At 39.6% G+C, this 21,614-nt stretch overlaps 1 protein-coding gene across 1 annotated transcript; it reads left to right on the forward strand.

Annotated features, from left to right (window-relative positions):
* Positions 1 to 35: 35 nt before the first annotated feature.
* Positions 36 to 20,239, forward strand: LOC148063960 (integrin beta-1-like). Its single transcript, XM_087810436.1, has 16 exons — positions 36 to 297; positions 7,941 to 8,007; positions 9,420 to 9,505; positions 11,034 to 11,253; positions 12,019 to 12,189; positions 12,256 to 12,494; positions 12,559 to 12,714; positions 13,229 to 13,324; positions 13,394 to 13,483; positions 14,072 to 14,212; positions 14,465 to 14,667; positions 16,032 to 16,270; positions 16,357 to 16,579; positions 17,638 to 17,870; positions 17,939 to 18,105; positions 19,068 to 20,239. The coding sequence occupies exons 2-16, from the start codon at positions 7,941 to 7,943 to the stop codon at positions 19,131 to 19,133; spliced, it is 2,397 nt and encodes a 798-aa protein (XP_087666562.1). The 5' UTR covers positions 36 to 297; the 3' UTR covers positions 19,134 to 20,239.
* The last annotated feature ends 1,375 nt before the right edge of the window (positions 20,240 to 21,614 follow it).

Consider the following 21,614-nt stretch of genomic DNA (forward strand, 5'->3'; position numbering starts at 1 on the left):
GGACTCCACAGAAGAGGAGGTTTGTTCATCTGGGCCAGAAAAAAAAAAGGGAAAAAAAGAGAGAAAAGTATCACCAGCAGCTCCGGAGCCGCTCGGACGCTTTCCTCGAACCGAACCACATCCTGTGATTTAACTCCGAACTTTCCCTCCAGACATCATCGGACGTCGCGGTGAAAGTATCTGCGGCGCCGCAGTGGAGAGAAAACAAAGCATCTTGAGTTTTTGCTAGTTTTCTTTTTAAAAAAAAGGATTTTTCTGGAGATAAATGTTCTTGTGACGCGGAGAACCTTCACCGAGGTGAGCTCTCGAGTCCGCCGGGGAGTCTGGACCAGGTCTGGCGTGTGAGCGCAGACAAAAGAATGTTTAGCTGGAGGGTAAAGTTTGGGTGTGGGTTGTTAGCTGTTAGCAGTTAGCTTCTCTGTTGCCTCCACATCCTCGTCAATCACGTGCTTTTATCTCTAATAACGCAACACGTCATAGTATCTGTTTAAGTCAAAACATCTAAATGTCGTTTTGGTCCAGAAAGTATTATTTTATTGTCGTTTTAAAGGCCAAATGTGTCAAAGAGACTCGAGTTAACTTCAGGAACTGATTCTCAATTGTGTTCATAACTTATATTAAACATAACAGGCCTGTGACGTCATCAGGGAGTTTTTAAAGAAAGATACAAGTTGTTTTTTTTAAATCACTAGTTAAGTTTACACAAGACTAGTTCAACCAAAAGGACCCTGAGACATTTGTCACTTTTGTGTCAGTGTGTGTCTTCATCTACACACCAGCAGGGTTTCTTCTCACACAAACATCTTAAGATGTTTTATTTTGTGTTTTTATTTACTCAAACGTGAACTTTTTATACGATCATGTGTCGTCGTTTGACCTGGAACGTTGTGTTGGATTGAAAGATTGTCACGAATGTTTCCTTAATAGGAGTTTTGTAACTTGTTTCTGCTTCTGTCAATCACGGAAACTTCAAAAACCCGACCCGCGGGCCACATGTCGTCCTTTGACTGCATTAGTGTGGCCCTCCTGAGGTCAAAGATCACGTAGAGTCAAAAGATTCTACTTGTGTTTACTTCCAATATTTATTGCTAGTCTCTAAACATGACTATAAGGGTTGTTATTCCCTCGCTTTTTTTCATTTATTTGATAATCTTTTGATCCATTTTAGGCATATCAGAAACTTGTGTTTTAAACACAACATTTCTTTGTGTTGTCAGTACAGACTAAATGAATAAAAAAAGATAACTGACAAGATAAGAAATAGAAAAATGGAACCAAGCAGCCATTCTGAGGCGCCTGAATCTACAATAAAATACAGGTTTAAATCTTTGTTTGCTTGAATCGGGTTCTAATAATGATATAATAAAGTTTAAACAACTATTTTATCTTATATTTGAAGTCAAAAAAGTGGTTTGGTTGTGTTTGGTCTGTTTAATTGTCAATTTTTACAGCTTACGATGAAGCTAAAACTCACTTTCTCCATTTCAGGATCCTCTGATCTACTCATTGATTATTTTACTTTTGCTTTTTTTCCTTCATGACTTATTTCTTTAAAAACCTCAAACCATCTCTGGCACATGTTGATATTTATCGCGGTGAGAAAACGCTGTCGCTAATAGTGGTTTTTGACCCGAGCTTTTTCCTTTTTTGGTCAAATAAATAAGAATCTGCTGACTCAGCTTAAGTTGTTGCATAAAACTCGCAGGACATATATTTTTTTTGGTCTTTCTCCGTCTGATGCTTCCACGTGATCCAAACAAACGGCGTCTGAACCTCAGGAACATCACAGCCGACCACAGCTGGGATTAAACGGGCTCTTGTGGACTCGGTCAGACCTGGACCTTCTGTCGTGGTTAACCGAGCTTTCCTTGTTTGGTCTTTTCGCTTCTCCCGATCGGACGAGCTGGGTCTCGCCCGCCGCCGCTCGCTTCAGCGAAAAAGAATGAAGCCTCGAGCGCCGTTTTCGTGAGTCGACATGTCTGGCCTGTGGACCATCATTAGAAGAACGTTTGTGGATCATCTCGCATCAGAGATGTTGTAAATATCACATGGAGATAAGAGACCATAATACTAGCCTGGATGAATGACTCACTTCTCAGTTACTGTCGGAGGGGGGTGTGAGGAGTGTCCGGCGAGGGGTGAGGGGGGTCGTTACTCACTTCGCGTCATCGATGAATCATAGACTCGGAGGAAGGATCGTGGCTGGAATCTGGGTTCAGAGTTCAGAGCGTCTTGTTTGAAGGATAATGGGAAGAAAAATCCTGGTAAATAAAGTTGGACATGCTTGTTGTATTTCCAAGAATCTGGCGATACGAATCACGATGCAGGGGCAATGATATTATGATACTGTAGTAACAAGGATATATGTGTAGTATTGTCGAGTACTTGACTCTGGTGTCGCAGAATTTACAGACCACATGACTCTTGATGAAATTGTAACTGATTTCATTCTTTTTAAAACCAAAATATGTCCAAACATCAGCTTTAAAAGTTGCTGGAGTCGACTGTATCCTCTCGTCCTCAGTCAATCGTGGGATCTCATTGTTCCTTCTAGCTCTGCCATCTTGAGGCCAGATGTCTAATTGCAGGACAAAATGAACAACCGGCTTGAATGTTGGCGTATGATAATAATAATAGTGCTGATGCATTTTATTTAAAAGCCACTTAAATAAAACTCATGATTGCTTCATAGATTCCAACAATACAATTATTTATATTATATTAAATGTAAATTGTAAGTAATTTGTCTTTTTACGAAGAAAACTGAAATATTTATTTCCAAACATCAGCTTTAAAAGCGTCACTGTATCCTCTCGTCCTCAGTCATCGCTGGGATCTCAGTTAATTTGTTATTGTATCGATACTAGGATGTGTATTGGCAAGAATCTAGCAATACAATACATATCACGATACAGGGGCAACGATACGATTTATAGTGATACTGTAGTAACAAGTATATATTTGTAGTATTGTCAAGTACTTGACTCTGGTGTTGCAGATTATAAAATAAAATGTGATTTTTAAAGCTAAACTTTTCTTTTTAATTGATACAGTGAGCTTAAGTATCTTTAAGACATATCGTACAAATATGTATATATTTTAGTGTATTCATATTTTCCTTCACCCCTATAGTTGTGAGGAACATTAAAAAAGTAGTCCCAGAAAATAAGGTTTCTCCGTCCCTGGTTAAACATCTAGTGCTGTGAGATCTTCAGTTGAAGACAAAACAAACTGTGGATCTTCTTCAGAATCTCGTCTGACATGTCGACACTCGACTGATGAACTCGTCACGTTCAGATGAAGCCGTGGAGAAACTAGAAGCAGCTGAGAGGAATATTTAGTTTCCTTCTCGGGGGCCGTCACTTGAAGGGGGAGTTCAGTGGGTCAGCTCGACTGGACCAGAAGAAAGTATTTCAGGGTTTTCCTCGTCCAAGAATGGAATGCCTTCTCTCATCTCCCCGGAGAGTCGCGGTGGTTTCACGCCGGACCCTTCAGAACCGTCTCAGATGATGGTGTTTCAGAAACTCCACCAGAGTTTAAGTTACTCATGGACGTTCTTGTTCTTCTGGCTGCAGAACCATGACCTCACCTCGTCTCTGATGTCTCTAAACATCCAGGCTGTAAACTGTGACTCAGTTTTCCACATGTTGGCATCTGTCCGCGTTCATGTCCGAGGCTGCTCAAATTACTTCAGAATTCGTTCACTCCCGGAATAGCTATCGTAACACATTGTTGCCAGTGTTGTGTAATCGTGTGGAAAACTCATGGAACATTCAGGACAAGTTGGAGTCTTGGATCTTGACATGAAGGTTTCGTCATTCGCTTTATGTGGCCTCAAACCACTCGTGGTCACACACACACACACACACTCTCTCTCTTTTCATAACCAGCACAAACAGGAAAACTTGACTTATTAAAACACAATACAATGAAATCAACACAGTGCGGTGATAAAATATGTATTGTTATTTTTACACTATTATCAGTCCGTTGGGTATTACTATGGTTGTGTATTTATGTTACAGTTTTACACTATGGTGCATATCACGATACAGGAGCAACAGTTAGATGTATAGCGCTACTGTAGTAACAAGGATATATTTGTAGTATTGTCGAGTACTTGACTCTGGTGTTGCAGAATTTACAGACCACATGACTCTTGACGAAGTCGTAACTGATTTCATTTGTTTTTAAACCAAAATATGTCCAAACATCAGCTTTAAAAGCTGTTGGAGTCGACTGTATCCTCTTGTCCTCAGTCATCGCCGGGATCTAGCATTTCCTTGTTTTTTAAGCTGTGGAGGATGTAATGACTGCTGCCATCGAGTGGCCTGAAGTTTAATTAAAACCCATGGCATGAATGTTTGCATGTTAATAGTAAATAAAAAAAAACACATTTTATTTTACCCAGTATTCATTGAAATATAAACCATAAAATGAATATCTTAACTGTCGATGCAGTATTGTGAAAAAGAATATAGTGATATATTGCTATAACAATATTTTCTAATAACCATAATCAATACTGTCGGAAACGTGCTTTGAATCAAGACCAGTTTTTCTCTGAATGAACATTAGTATTTCACTGTTGAAGAAATGAAAAAAGAGTGAAACACAAACTTTATTTCATTCATTTTTACCGTTTTTCTTTTCCTTGAGTTCCTTTTGTGAATAAAATGCTGACAATAAACTGTTTGGGTGCTTAAAAAGATTTACAACATTTGGGATCTGGACCGGTCTGGTCTGGGAGCTTTTGTCATGAGGCAATGGAGGTTTACATGGTTACTGTCTCTTGATGTTATCTCCTTGGCAGCTGTATGTGCTGTCTCGGTGCGAGTCTTGTTTTTTTCAAGTGCATTATTCTGGACTCGATCTGTTCTTTGTCAAGTCTGCAACTCAGTTCTCTTCCTGATCCTTCATCATCTGTCAGGATGCCGGTCATTCCCAGGGTGTGGTCTGATGTAGGAAATGGATGTGGACTCGCTCTGAGGGGGGGCAGAGGGGGTGCTAATGGACGGAGGGGTGAGACTTTCTGCAGCAGGTGGGGGTATATATGCAGGGAGACTGGCATCCAGCGGGGGGGGATGGGATCCAGACGACCATGTTGTTGACTTTTTAAACCACTTGGTTTGTTTGTCGTCGACACCAGAGAGAGTCGGTGTAGTTTTGACAGGTGACCTCCTCTGGTGTGAGTCAATATTATCTCTTTTGCTTTTCGCAACAAAATGTCTTTTAATAGTTAAATATCAATGAAGTGTGTACAAAATAAAACTTTTTTTTTAATTTATCTTTTTAAAATTAACGTGCAAATATCCGCAGCTTATGTTCATTTTTGTGTTTGCGATTAAACTTCTGACTCCTCGGCAGCTAAATGAACGATGAGTATCAGGTGTTGACTGAGGACGAGAGGATACAGTGACTCCAGCAGCTTTTAAAGCTGATGTTTGGACATATTTTGGTTTGAAAACAAATGAAAGCAGTTACGACTTCTGCAAGAGTCATGTGGTCTGTAAATACTACAACCCCAGTCAAGTACTCGACAATACTACACATATACTTGATACTACGCTATCACAACACCAGAGTCAAGTACTCAACAATACTACACATATATATTTGTTACTATATATTGTAATTGTTGCAACTGCTGCGTATCAGACGACACACACTCCTAAAAGCCTTGTTTTTATTCTGATGACTATGTCTGTGTTGTTGCTTGTGTGTGTACATCACACTTTCTACACCACATCCTGGCACGTGTACTATACAGCAGAGAAGCCTTCTGATCATTTTGAATCTCTATGGACCGATTCCCACCTGGACGTCTGCCTTGACGTCCACATTGAGGAAAAAAAAGCGTCCAAAGTCTCTGAGGTGTTGTCAAATTGAATCGTTAAAGCGGTAAAGTCGGCCGAGCGTAACGGAGAAGCTCCGTCCAGTGTTGAGTTTCTAGTTGCTTTTCCAGCAGCTGTTGCCAGAAATTCTTGTCGAGACATTTGTCTTTTGCTGCTCCTTCAGTTTCGGAGATCAACTTCAGGGTTTGGTTTCTCTGTGAAGACTCCGATTGTCTGATTTGATGGATTGTTGTTGCTTTAATTCTGCAGAGACGGTCGAGGAAAACTTATTCTGCGTTGAGCGACTAAGCAAAAGTAGCTGATTCTTGCTGTCAACGAATCGGCCTGAAGACTCAGGAATGTTTAGCAGGTTCCAGAAAGGAATCCTTGACCGAACCTGGACGTCATGAGATCATTTACTCAGACTGAAACTTTTCCAACCTTCTTCTCACCTGAAGAATGTGACTAGGGCTGTGTATTGTTAAAAATCTGGAGATACTATATGTATCACAATACAGGGACAACGATGCTATTTTGTGATACTGTAATAACAAGGAAATATTTGTAGTATTGTCGAGTACTTGACTCTGGTGTTGCAGAATTTACAGACCACATGACTCTTGACGAGATCGTAACTGCTTTCATTTGTTTTCAAACCAAAATATGTCCAAACAACCGCTTTAAAAGCTGCTGGAGTCGACTGTATCCTCTCGTCCTCAGTGATGGTCAATATTTCTCTGGATTTCATTCTTCCTTTATCTGACGAGGACGTAATGTTTACTGCCATCTGTTGGCCGAAGTTTAATTGCAACACAAAAATTAACAAACTCCATAAATATTTAGGTTTATATTTTAAATAAACAAAATATATACACACTTTATTGAAATGTAAACCGTAGAACAATGTTAAAGAAATAAAATAAAAATATGATACAATATAAAGAATCTTGTAAGAAGAATGTCGAGATATATAGATGTATCAATATTTTCTTACACCACGACTTTACACATTTAAATATCTACAACCTTTCAATAACCCTTTTGATAAACGATCGATTATATATTATAATGGATGTGAAATGATCAACACAAGAAGTCAATTGAGGAATGTCAGGAGCAACCATTTGTTGTTAATGTCAGCTAAACTGTCACTGCTTGTCGTTAAAAACTATCAATGATGCCATTAAAAACTGCAGAATAGCATTTTTGTTCCCTTAAACCACATCTTTCTAGTGAACTACTTCAAACTGATGGTCAGATAAGAAAATATGTTTTTTGCAACTACAAGGTTTAAACAATATTTTCAATGAAAAAAAAATCCTATAATGTACACTATTTCTTGAATGTAGACATTAGTTTAACAGTCAAGTTTTGCACCTCATAAACAAGGAACTCCAGATATTAACGACGACTAAAAGGAACTGTTACACTCTTGAAACACAACTTTTTACTGAAACTTGTCGCAGAGGTCGAGGCGACAGGAAGTGGTTTTGGTGTCTGAACCTCAGCAGTCGATCGATCAAACGCTTCTCACCTTCCATGAGTGTGTTTTGTTGGCATCTTTAAAAGAAGGTCCAGCAGCTGTTGACTTTGCTAATGTCAACACCGTTCAATTTCCTCTGTTGATCTTCGTGGCACAAGTGGAACGCTGCCGAGAGTTTCTCAGGGACGTGATTGGACGGATGAACCAGGAAGTGTGTCACTGAGTTTTTATGTCTGGGACGAGGAGTCGTGGAATGACCAAATATGGGAAAAGGAGGAGAGGAAATCAGGCTCGATCTCTCCCATTATGTGTCATTAAGCAGAGAAGTGGAACACTTAGAATTCTGACGCTCCAGAGGGATTTGTGTTTGTTACTTTCAGCGACTTTGACATTTATGTTTTTCAAGACAAAGAACAGATGAAGTCCAAAATGTTTTCTTGCAACATCTTCTGTCATATCTCGATTTCGAATTGATTAGTTAGTCTTTTACGTCACAAAAACTAAATTAAGTGCCACATGAGACGGGGTCACTTTTGTGTTCCTGTCTAAAAATGACCAAGGAAGGAGCCTTCTGGAGCCCCAAGTGAGGAAATCTGCTGACTCCTCTGTTTTTTTTCTTCCAGATGGATCGACGGTTACTTTTGATAGCGACGTTAGCGGCAGTGCTCGGCAGCATCGCCGCTCAGCAAGGTAAGAATAGATCGCAGTTTTCAGATGCAAAGATTGTTTGTTCAGATGCTAACATTGTTTGATCCTATGCTAATATTGTTTGTTCAGATGCTAACATTGTTTGATGATTTTCTAACATTGTTTGATTGTATACTAGCATTGTTTGTTCAGATGTTAACATTGTTTGATCCTATGCTAATATTGTTTGTTCAGATGCTAACATTGTTTGATGATTTTCTAACATTGTTTGATTGTATACTAGCATTGTTTGTTCAGATGTTAACATTGTTTAATCATATGCTTACATTGTTTGATCATATGCTAACATTGTTTGATCATATGCTAACATTGTTTGATCATATGCTAACATTATTTGTTTAGATGCTAACATTATTTGTTTAGATGCTAACATTATTTGTTCAGATGTTAACATTGTTTGTTCAGATGTTAACATTGTTTGTTCAGATGTTAACATTGTTTGATGATTTTCTAACATTGTTTGATTGTAAACTAGCATTGTTTGTTCAGATGTCAACATTGTTTAATCATATGCTAACATTGTTTGATCATATGCTAACATTATTTGTTTAGATGCTAACATTATTTGTTTAGATGCTAACATTGTTTGTTCAGATGTTAACATTGTTTGTTCAGATGTTAACATTGTTTGATCAGATGCTAACATTGTTTGATCAGATGCTAACATTGTTTGATCATATGCTAACATTGTTTGATCATATGCTAACTTTATTTGTTTAGATGCTAACTTTGCTTGTTCAGATGTTAACTTTGTTTTTTCAGATGTTAACTTTGTTTGTTCAGATGCTAACATTGTTTGATCTTATTTGTTTAGATGCTAACTTTGTTTGATCATATGCTAACATTAAATTATCATATGCTAACATTATTTAATCATATGTTAACATTGATTGATCATATGCTAACATTATTTATTTGGATGCTAACATTTGATTAGATGCTAACAATGTTTGTTCAGATGCTAACATTGTTTGTTCAGATGCTAACATTATTTGTTCTAAAGCTATCAATATCTGTTCAGATTCAGATGCTGATAATTTTAGTTCAGATGCTAACACTGTTGGTTCTGACTCGGATGCTCACATTAGTATCCAAGAATCACAATTGTCTTAAATCTTAAAAAGGTTCTGAGAAAACTGTACTGAAAGTATCGAGTGTTTACTCGTCTCCATGTAGCTGCTTTGTCGCATTAATATCCTGCAGCGGTTGAGTCATGTGGTGAATCAAATCCAGACTGTCTGACTTCACCGAGGCTTTATGGTCCCGTCAGATTTTCTCTGTTTTACAGGGTGTCGTCATGGCTGGTGCGGCGCCACTAGTTTCCCACCAGCACGACTTCTGTGTTTTAAAACAAAACTCTTCGTCGCTCACCTGTCAAACCGTTTGTCTTCCAGAGGGAAGCATCTGCATCAAAGCCAACGCTCAGTCGTGTGGCGAGTGCATCCAAGTGTCGGAGGCCTGTGGATGGTGCACGGACGTGGTGAGTCCAATCTTCTAGAATAGCGCTGTCGGCTGATGCTGGAAGTATCCGACGGCTCGTTTGCAGGAACTCTGACTCGGACTCACGCAGAGCTGCTGCTCTTTAATTGTAAACATCCGCGGCACCGCTTCGTTTGTTCATTCCATCTCAGCGGGAACCGTGTGGTTTGTTGTCGGCTCAGAGGGTGTATTAGAGCATTTTTAAGACTCTGTAAAAACACCTGCAGACTTAAATAACTGGTTCCCTGCTGGAGACGACGCAGATTCTTCACATACATTCGACCCAAGAAGATCTTTGTCTCAAGTACTTCAGGTCTTTATCTTTTAAATAACTCTATGCTGCTGGTTCAAGAGTCGTGTTGAAAGGATATTCCTCCTCTTATGTAAATATTTAGACGCCGACCTCGCTGGTCTTCTACTTAACGTCAGCATTGATGACTCGCAGACCGTTGGTTCCTCTTCCCAAGTACCAGCTCAACACATCGAGTCATATTTCATATGAAGTGGTCCCTCGTTTGTAGCGGGTGGTACTTACCACAACCCTTCGCCTTAAACGAAATCCATAAATTATATAAATTATAAATGTTTAATGTTTTACTTGTTTAATTTAACGACATTAATTTGAGCTTGCGAACTGTAATCGCCTATAATGTGCCATCGCTCTCTACAACCCCCTCAGTAATGGGGACCTGAACAGCTCCCATAATGCTTAGCCGCCCAGCCAACCAATCACTTGACATAGCAACTTATAATTTATATACTGTATTGTAGCGTCCAAGCCGCCATTTCCCTAATAGAGCATTATGTAAATGTTCATCATGGGATTCATTCACCGTTATGTTCGCACCATCAGTTAGGGGGGTACGGTAGTTAGTGTCTCCCACTAAGTATTCCGGGCCGGTTTAAATCTAAAAAAAATCTGTTCCTAAAAATGTGAACGAAGACAAGAGAATTGTCCCTTGTGACTGTAGTTTGGTACGATATATTTGAACATGTAGTACCCTTCAAAAGAAAAGTGAAATTAAATTTAAAGAAGTATAAGAACTTCCAGTTAGGAACATATTTGTATATATAACATTAGTTCGACTGAGTTTAACCCTGGTCTGGAGACTCGTGTGTGTCGGGATGAACTTCTGGGTAAAGTTCTGTGGGTCATGTGGTCTTGAAGGAACTGGGTCAGTCTGAAGTATTTGTGTGTGTAGACTGAAGGTGTTGTCATGCGCATCCAATGTACTTTCTCCACCTCCCGGTCATCTGCTTCTGATAATCCTCGCCTGGCGGCGTCGTAAGAACCAACTCGTCTCTCCAGCGTTGACTCGTGACACAGAGTCGGGTTCTTAAGTTAAAACGTGGGTTACTGGTCCTCGACTCTCCATGTTTATCCTGCGTGCCTATGAGCAAACAAGTTTGGTCATGTGAGCCTAAACCACTTAAATTCCTGCATTCTTCCAGATGTTCCCATTTGTCTCACACATACACAAAAACTTCTAGTCTGAATCTCAAACTCTGCTTCTTCGACGGCTCCGTAGAACTTCCTCAACGAGGGCGAGTCCAAGTCCACCCGCTGCGACGACCTGGAGTCCCTTAAGGCGCGGAAGTGCGTCGAGGCGAAGATCGAGAATCCTCGTGGAAGCGTCGTGGTCAACAAGAACAAAGCGGTGACGGACCGAGCCAAGGAGGGAGACAAGCTGAAGCTGGAGCAGATCACCCAGATCCAGCCCCAGAAACTCACCCTCAACCTCAGATCTGGTACGTCCAAGTTGCAAATAGTGTTTCCACTGCTAGATGTTAGTGGTCATTACGCTTTTTTACAATGAAATCCTGCAAAATGACTGAGGACGAGAGGATACAGTGACTCCAGCAGCTTTCAAAGCTGATGTTTGGACATATTTTAGTTTGAAAACGAATGAAAGCAGTTACGACTTTGACAAATCATTTAAATAATAGTTTACTTTTACATTGTTCTTCTACAGTTCACATTTCAATACATTGTGTGCAATTTTTGTTTATTTACGATTAAAACGTAAATATTTATTGTTTGTTTATTTTTGTTATTTTTTTTGTGTTGCAAATAAACTTCCTGCCATTAGATGGCAGCAGCCACTACGTCCTCATCAGATAAAGGAACAATGCAAACCCAAGAAATCTTGGCCATCACTGAGGACGAGAGGATACAGTGGACTCCAGCAGCTTTTAAAGCTGATGTTTGGACATATTTTGGTTTTTAAACAAATGAAAGCAGTTACGACTTTGTCAAGAGTCATGTGGTCTGTAAATACTGCAACACCAGAGTAAAGTACTCGACAATACTACAAATATATCCTTGTTCCTAGAGTATCACAATTTATTGTATCATTGCCCCCCTGTATCATACAATACTACACATATATACTTGTTACTAAAGTATCAAAATATATAGTATAATTGTCCCAGTATAGTGATGTGCATCGTATCGCCAGGGTATAGACAATGCACACTCCTACTTGCGACTAAGACCAGACCTTGGTTCCTCAGGTGAGCCTCAGACCTTCAAGCTGAAGTTCAAGCGGGCGGAGGACTACCCCATCGACCTGTACTACTTGATGGACCTGTCGTTCTCCATGAAGGACGATTTGGAGAACGTGAAGAACCTCGGAACAGACCTGATGAGGGAGATGCAGGAGATCACCACCGACTTCAGGATCGGTCAGGAACTTTGACTTAAAAAAGGGCTGATGGTTCAAATCCCTTGACATCTGCCAACTCTTGCAGGCTTCGGCTCCTTCGTGGAGAAGACGGTGATGCCTTACATCAGCACCACGCCGGCCCGCCTCATCAACCCGTGCACGGGCAACCAGAACTGCACCCGACCCTTCAGCTACAAGAACGTGCTGAAGCTGACCAACAAGGGCGACGAGTTCAACCGTCTGGTGGGTCTGCAGCAGATCTCCGGGAACCTGGACTCGCCCGAGGGCGGGTTCGACGCCATCATGCAGGTCGCCGTGTGCGAGGTGAGTCTCTTCTCCAGCAGGGGGAGCCGTCCACGGGAATGAACCCTGGCGTTCTGTGTCTCAGGAGCAAATAGGCTGGAGGAACGTGACCCGTCTGCTGGTCTTCTCCACCGACGCCGGTTTCCACTTCGCGGGAGACGGTAAACTGGGAGGCATCGTGCTGCCCAACGACGGGAAGTGTCACCTGGAGAACAACATGTACACCATGAGCCACTACTATGTGAGTCGCCATGTATTTTAGTGTCTTCAGAATGTTGTTGAATTCAACATTTCAAATGTTGAAACTTACATTATTTTTAAAGCATTTTATTATTTGTTTTTCATCTCATCTTCTTCGGTTTATCCGAGATTGGGTCGCGGCACCAAATTAATGGACACAACTTTTAAGCCAATCATGTGATGCCCAGCGATCACATGACTAATCCATCAACTATGTGGAACTACAATGTGTAAAATCCATAAATAAAAATACAAATACTTAATTTTTTTAAATTCCAATTTTTTAACGAAAATAACTTCATTATACAACTATTGAACTCCATTATTTACAACAAATATCAATATTAAATCAAATTTAAGTGCTAACAATTCATGTTAAATTCTATAAATCAATATCCTGATGTCACCGATATACTTCCATTAATGAAGGTCATAATAAAAACAAACACAATCTTCCGGTGAAGTATGTGTGTATGTTGTTCTGTGGACGATGATTGACACCATGTGTGGTCCAGGACTATCCCTCCATCGCTCACTTGGTCCAGAAGCTCAGCGACCACAACATCCAGACCATCTTCGCCGTCACTGAAGAATTCCAGCCCGTTTACAAGGTGAGACGCCTGTCAATCATTTTGTTGTTGTTGTTGTTGTTTCCCGTCTGATCGACCGTGTCTCTGCAGGAGTTGAAGAATCTCATCCCCAAGTCAGCCGTGGGAACTTTGTCGTCCAACTCCAGCAACGTCATCAAGCTGATCATCGACGCCTACAACGTGAGTCTGATGATGTCATCACCGTGTGACCAACAACTTCGCTAATTCACATTTTATTGAATATTACAAATGATCTTTTTCTAAAGTTTTTCCCGGATTCATTTAGATGTATAAGCTGTTTTTTAATTATTACAAATGTATATAAATAATCCTTATTTAAAATGTAATTGTTTGTTTTATTTTTAATAAAAAATATCCATCAATTTTTATTTTATTATTTTATTTTTATTTTATTATATATTTGTTTTATAAATTTACATTCGCTTGATGGATCTACTGACTCCTTTAAGAAACATCTTAAGAGGTTTCTATTTGTTCAGGCTTTTCCTTGATTTTCTGGAACTCCTGTTGTGTTATCATTTTTATCTTGACCTTTAAAGTATATACTTTATTGAATATTGTTTTGATTGTTTAAACGCTTTGTGACCCTGGTCTGGAAAAGCACTATACAAATACAAATTACTTACTTACTTACTTTTTGTGTTTAAATTGTTAACTTTATCTCCTTTTTTACTTTCAAATATCAGGAAGTAGTTTCTGCTCCTCTTTATCATAAATCAATAAGTCCATTGATCTTCTGTCCGACAGTCTCTGTCCTCCGAGGTGATCCTGGAAAACAGTCGTCTGCCTGAAGGCGTGACGGTCGCCTACAAGGCCAGCTGTAAGAACGGCGTGGAGGAAACCGCCGACGGTGGCAGGAAGTGCTCCAACATTTCCATCGGCGACGAGGTAAACGCTGCTTTTGTGACCAATATATTTGATTCTTAAATGTCTCCTCGTTGACCAAAGTACAGTAGAATAGATTGACAGCTAGTGTGGTGAGTTCAATGACGTAGGAAAATTAAAATTCACCCTGATTTCCTGCTTAAAACGGAGTGAAACCTACAAATTAACAACAGAAAACAACATTTTATCGACGAGAGACGGTAAATAACGTAAAAAAAAAAGCAAGACATTGACGTCACTCTTGTTTGTCTGCAGGTCTTCTTCGAGATCTCCATCGCGTCCGAAAAGTGTCCGGCCGACGGGAAGTCCGAGGTCATCAAGATCAAACCGCTGGGCTTCACCGAGGAGGTGGAGGTCGTTCTCAACTTCATCTGCGAGTGCAAGTGCTCGAAGGACGGCGAACCCAACAGCCAGCAGTGCACGGAGGGTCAGGGAACCTTCGAGTGCGGCGCCTGCAAGTGAGTGTCGAGTTCGAACCATATATTCAGCTCAAGACACCATATATTTCTGTGTTTTGCTAACGGAATGATTTTAGGGGGCTTTGAATTGTAGTGACATCTTGTGAAATATGTCCAAACATCAGCTTTAAAAGCTACTTACGGTCCACTGTATCCTCTCGTCCTCAGTCGTCGCCAGGTGTCTCGGGTGATTATATTGTTTCTTTAGCTGCAGAAAACGTAAAGATTTAATTTAATTTATTTGCAACACAAAAATGAACCGAAACTTTAAATATTTGTTTGTTTGCGATTCATTTTTATAAAAACTGTATTGAAATATCAACCATAAAAATTGAAGAACATAAAGATGTTTTTCTTCATTATTCAAACCAAAAATATATATTTTTAATAAAACAAAAATATTTAAAATCAAAACAAAAGTCGCTTTAATTAAAAAAAACTATTAAATAGAAAATGTGAAATGTAATTGTATAATTACATTTTTTAATTTCTGATTAAAAAAAAAAAAAAAGAAGTTAATTTCATATTTATAAAAGGTGTTTAATCCAAAAGAAAAGATAAAAAAAAAAAAAAAAGTAGCTTCAATGGGCGAAAATAAAAAAAGGTTAAATCCTAAGTATCCTCTTGGCCTCAGTAATTGCCAGTGACTCCAGTATTGTTGCGAAAATAAATAAAAAGGTAAAATCCTAAGTATCCTCTTGTCCTCAGTTATGGCCAGTGACTCCGGTGTTGTTGCGAAAATAAAAAAAAAAGGTAAAATCCTAAGTATCCTCTTGGCCTCAGTAATTGCCAGTGACTCGGGTATTGTTGCGAAAATAAATGAAAAGGTAAAATCCTAAGTATCCTCTTGGCCTCAGTAATTGCCAGTGACTCGGGTATTGTTGCGAAAATAAATGAAAAGGTAAAATCCTAAGTATCCTCTTGTCCTCAGTTATCGCCAGTGACTCCGGTATTGTTGTGAAAATAAATAAAAAGGTAAAATCCTCAGTATCCTCTTGGCCTCAGTAATTGCCAGTGACTCGGGTATTGTTGCGAAAATAAATGAAAAGGTAAAATCCTAAGTATCCTCTTGTCCTCAGTTATCGCCAGTGACTCCGGTGTTGTTGCGAAAAAAAAAAAAAAGGTAAAATCCTAAGTATCCTCTTGTCCTCAGTTATCGCCAGTGACTCCGGTATTGTTGTGAAAATAAATAAAAAGGTAAAATCCTCAGTATCCTCTTGTCCTCAGTTATCGCTTGATCAAACTTGATCAAGCTGCAGAAGACGTAAAAGTTAGTTATTTTCGATACCGTAACGTGAAAAATAAACCTCTCAGCAAATGGATTTTTCTTTCTCACTCCCCGACTGACCGTGTGACGCCCGCAGGTGTAACGACGGACGCATCGGCCGCCTGTGCGAGTGCAGCAAGGACGAGGTCCGGACCGAGGACCTGGACGCCAACTGCAGGAAGGACAACGGCACCGACATCTGCAGCAACAACGGCGACTGCGTGTGCGGCACCTGCGAGTGCAAGAAGAGGGAGAACCCGGCCGAGGTCTACAGCGGCAAGTACTGCGAGTGCGACAACTTCAACTGCGACCGCTCCGGCAACAGGCTGTGCGGAGGTGAGTGACCCGGGAGAGAGTGACCCGGGAGAGAGAGAGTCCTGCCCACGTCCCTGAAGACTGACCCTGGTCCTGTGGTTCTGCAGGACACGGACGCTGCGAGTGCCGCGTGTGCGTCTGCGACGCCAACTACACAGGAAGTGCCTGCGACTGCTCGCTGGACACGTCCACCTGCCTCGCCAAGAACGGTCAGATCTGTAACGGACGAGGGACGTGCGAGTGCGGGACCTGCAAGTGCACCAACCCCAAGTTCCAGGGTCCCACCTGCGAGGTCTGTCCCACCTGCCCGGGAGTCTGTCCGGAACACAAGTGAGTCCACGAGTCGCTGTCGCTCGCATGAATGAATATAAACGTATAGAAATGTATATATTTGGAATATTTAAGCATTGAATTAATATTTTTCTAATTTTTTTTTTAATTATATAAAAATAGTTGTATTTTTTATTTTTTTTATTATTTTTTTTAAATTAAAATTAATTCCAAAAATTAATAATTATTTTCTTTAAATAGTTTGATGCTTATTCAAAATTCATCACGTGTTATCTACGTGTCGCGTGATTGGCTGAAAGTTTGATCAAGTAGCTCGGTACTCGTTTGGTAATGTCTGGTGCAAATATTATACCAACATTTTTATATTGGATTTAAATACCTACAGATAAAGAAAATGTCAAATTTTTAACATTTATTATTAAATTATTTGAATTTAAATATCAGACTTTATGTGTAAATAAAATGGATTAATTTTGAACATTTTCAGATTTTTCCATTTATCACTTTTTTAATGATAATCTAGCATTTTAATCTACAAATGATTAAATTGAGTTGAAAAATAATTGAAAAAAATTCTAAGTTTTAACATTTAAAAGGTTTAATTCAACCATTCAATACCCATGAGTCATAAATCACCAGAGGTTCTCCTGTCGTGACTCGTGGAGTCGACCGGCTCTACAGGAAGTCCTTCAGACTCGCATCTTTGTGACTCAAGACAGACATGACTCATGGCTCTATTTCTGACTCCTGAGTCAACAGTCTGACTCATGATCCTTCTAAGCGACTCCCTCTGACTCAAGTGGACTAACAGGAAGTGGGTTTGACTCGAGTGTCTAAGGCGGCTCCGCCTACTTGATATGGAAACAGGAAGTGAGTTTGATTCATAAGATATGTTTCCATCACCTTTGGATACACAAGGGAACCAAAAACATACATAATCTTTAAAGTAAATCTGAACGATTCAAAACTTTATTTGTACTTCAAATATTGGTACGAGCAGAATACTTTACACTCGTGTTGTACCGAGTCACATGACCAGATTGATGGCTTCCGAAAGTCATGACCTTGAACTTCCTGTTTTTTCCGCGTCCCCACAGGGAGTGTGTTCAGTGTCGCGCCTTCCAGGCGGGCGAGAAGAAGGACACGTGCGAGCGCGACTGCAGCTACTTCCAGCTCATCAAGGTCAAGGACCGCGAGAACCTGCCGCAGCCCACGGACCAGAGCTTTCCTCTGAGCCACTGCAAGGAGCGCGACGCCAACGACTGCTGGTTCTACTACACCTACGCCATCAGGAACGACACCAAGGAGGTCTACGTGGTGGAGAAGCCGGGTACGCCTCGACCGGACGCCTCGTCGTGTCACGGGCGCTCCTGGTTTAACGCCCCCCGGTTTTTTCAGATTGTCCCGCGGGACCCGAGATCATCCCCATCGTGGCCGGCGTGGTGGCCGGCATCGTCCTGATCGGTCTGGCTCTGCTGCTGATCTGGAAGCTGCTCATGATCATCCACGACCGCAGGGAGTTCGCCAAGTTCGAGAAGGAGAAGATGAACGCCAAGTGGGACACGGTGAGTCCGAGCGTCTTTTCAGAAGAAAGTGTTTTCAACAAAGGAAAAATAAACAAAAAAGATTCCATAAAAAATTGTTGCTTAAAATAAATGTATAATTGAAATGTATCATTTAATTTAAATGTTTAAAAAGTGCATTTATTTAAAAAAAAAAAATAGTTGCTTCAATTAAGAAAAATCCAAGAAAATTGTTTCAATGAAACAAATATTGCATAAATCAATTTGAATAAAAAATGTTGCTTAAAATAAATTTACAATTTAATTTTACGTTTTAATTTATATTTTTAAAAGTTGATTCATTCAAAAAAAAAGTTAATTCAATGAAAGAAAAATAAACATTTAAATAAAAAATGTTGCTTTAAACAAATTTAATCTAATTAAATGGTTTAACTTAATGTTTAAAAATATATATTTTTTATTCAATTTTAAAAAAAAAAGAAAGTTGCTTCAATAAAAATAAAAACTCAAATCTTTGATAAAAAATAATCATTTTAATTTAAAATGTTCTTGTTTTTTTTAACTGTTTTCTTTGATGGAAGTCATCTTTTTTGATATTGGACCATATTATTTGTTTGTGTCTTATTTATATTAAAAGTTCTGTTTTTAATTCCATGAAAAACAACTTCACAAGTTTTTCACTTAAAAAAATGAGACTTTTTTGTTTTTAATCATTTAGACACTAACCTTAATATGGCCCAAATCCTTAAAAAAAATTATTCAAACGCTTCATTAAATATATACATTTTATTATTTATCTAAGTCACTGTGTTTTAGCTGATCAGGATCAGCAGACAGTGGCTCCTCCTGCTGGTCACAGGCAGGAACTACATACACACAAAAGTATATCAGAAACTTTTATCATTTCTCATTCGAACTTTTCTCCTTAATTAAGAAATATATTCGTCTTTAAGTGTAGTGAAGATGACAATGACCGTTGCCATGGTTACTGTTTCCTCCCTCAGGGCGAGAACCCCATCTACAAGAGCGCCGTCACGACCGTCGTCAACCCCAAGTACGAAGGCAAATGATGAGGCGACGCCTTCACTCGACGGAAACACTGTACAGAGAAGATTCTGGGTTGGGGGGGTCGTTGCCAGGGTTACGATGCTTGTCTGTTGTAGTCGCCACATGATAGAGTTCTGCCACTATTTCAGTTTTGACTTTTTGTCCGTCGCTTGTACAGTCGTGTGTGTTCACCAGTGTTTTTAAGTGTGTTTGAGCGAATGATTTCTACCAGAGGGACCGACTCACAGGGCCTCCTTTTATTCTTTTGTTTTTTTTTTAAACTTTGGAAGCCATCAGTGTTGAATGACATGCTTGTAGTGGAGAGAAAGTTGATTGTGTGTTTCGGAAGCGACTCGTTCACGCCTGTTATTCAGGCGTTCATGTGCTCACGTCGAGGGGGCAGCAGCCTTAAAGAAAGAGGTCCATCCGCAGGAGCGAGAGACGAGCTGAGGGTCCAAAATGTAATCCAGAACAAATCATTTGATTCCTCGTGTAGGTTTTTACTTTGAGATTTTTAACGTTTTGTATGAATTCAATCCACGTTAGTTTTGTTTCAGTAACTAAACTGAGAGTCGTGAGTTCGAGGAAGTGATGATTCACGACAGTCGTGCAGACAATCCTTTGTCTCTTCCTTCGCTCTCCATTGTTGCGACGACTTTTCTTCATGACATCATAATAGTCGCACCTTTAGAACGGCGAGTTATCGACTCGCATCATTTGTCGAGCGTTTATCAAAAGTCCAACTAAAGTCCTTCTACAGCCGATCCTCAGAGGAGTCTGTCCTCTGATGAGTCGCGAAAATGACCCGTGAGTCAGAGTTCTGCGCAGAAGCCATAACATGAACTCGCAGAACCGACTCCGGGTCATTATTACTCCTCTTTGTGCGGTTCCAGGTTTTACTTCTCAGGTCCTGGATCGATCACAGCGTCACCAAAAAACTTTTTTTTATTTTCTTTGTATCAATCAAGTTGTTTTTTTATGGATTCAATTGAGTTTTTGAACATCTTTTTTTTTTTTTTTTTAAGGAAATAAGGTGGTTTTTAGTGCCTTTTTAAAAAACGGAAAATTTCACATTTGCCATTCTGATTTCTAAAGGTTATTTATTTAATAAAGTCTTTTTTAAATCTAAGTCTTGGATCTGTGATGTCGTTCTTGTTGGAATGTTTTTATACTTTTTTTTACAGATAACTTGTAACAATAAGTATCTAAATTATTGATATTTTACCTTGAAATATTATCACATGTTTTCTTATTTGTATTGTTTTTGATTTAGTTTGTTTTCTTTAATTAAAAGAAAATTGACGGTTGACACAAAGTTGGGAATAAAAATAAGATCCTAATGTTAAGATATGAGTAATATAATCATTATTTAATCCCTTAATATTTAATAATATTGTTCATTCTTAATATATTCATGTGTACTTCTTTCCTTTACCTTCAAATATTAAATTGAACATTTATTTGTATCGTTTTTACTTCTGTTTATTTAAAATATAGCTGTCATTTATCTTAAATGATTCATTTTTACATGTTTTCATTTTGATGTTTTTTTAATGAATAGAAAATTGACGGTTTACAGTAAATAAAGTAGTTAAGAATTTAAAATAATATGCTAATAATAAAATAAATACATTAAATCATTATTTAATCCCTTTATATTTGTAATAATACATCTTAAACAGCGTAAACACAATAGTATTTATCGGTAACGCGTTTAAAAAACTAATACATATAAAACCAGGTTTTTAACGTGTTAATTTTGGTTTAAAACAAAAAAGGCAGCTGGTCATAATTTTGGTTTATATTTTTAATATAAAATAAACACCTATTGTCAATCATATCGTTTTATTTATGTGAAAGTAAAAACGTTACATCAGGTTCGACCAGTTCCCCTCGCAACCAATCACCTCCCGTGTGGACAGTGATGTCACATGCTCCGGGCTCTCCACAGGTGATTGGTGGCCGGTGTCCGCCAATCAGCGGCCGTGTCTCACAGCAAAGTTGTTAACCCCCAGCAGTCGCACTTTGGTGTCCACCTCCCTCCACTTCAACCTGCGGCCACACGGAACCACTCTCCCCGGATTAAAAACCCTTTTTTCTGGACCTGCCCGCGACATCTGCGCCTCCTGCCGCCGCCGCCTCGGTGCTCCAGGACCGGTAGCATCGAAGCTAACGTTAGCTCGTCGTTGTTCCACGAATGTTGCTCATCCTCCTCAAAGTCCTCGGTTCTGTGGCTCGGTACGTATTTTTTTTTTCCCGTGTTCCGAACCAGCTGTCGCTCGAAGGTTCTGGTCCCCGGAGGGGCCTGCTGTGGCATCACTTTGATTCCGATCCAACGCGATCGAAAAAAAAATCCCCAAAGGCTGCTCACTTTGGACCCGGTTCAGAACCAGAACTCCTAACTTGTTTTCGAGTTGTTGTTTTTTTTTGTCGATGTTATCGGGGATCGATATTTCTCGACTGGACCAGGACTGCGAGCCTCGCTGAGGGAAAGTATCGGACGC

Source organism: Callionymus lyra, chromosome 16 (genome assembly GCF_982586985.1).
Source record: "Callionymus lyra chromosome 16, fCalLyr1.hap1.1, whole genome shotgun sequence".
NCBI classification, from domain to species: domain Eukaryota; kingdom Metazoa; phylum Chordata; class Actinopteri; order Syngnathiformes; family Callionymidae; genus Callionymus; species Callionymus lyra.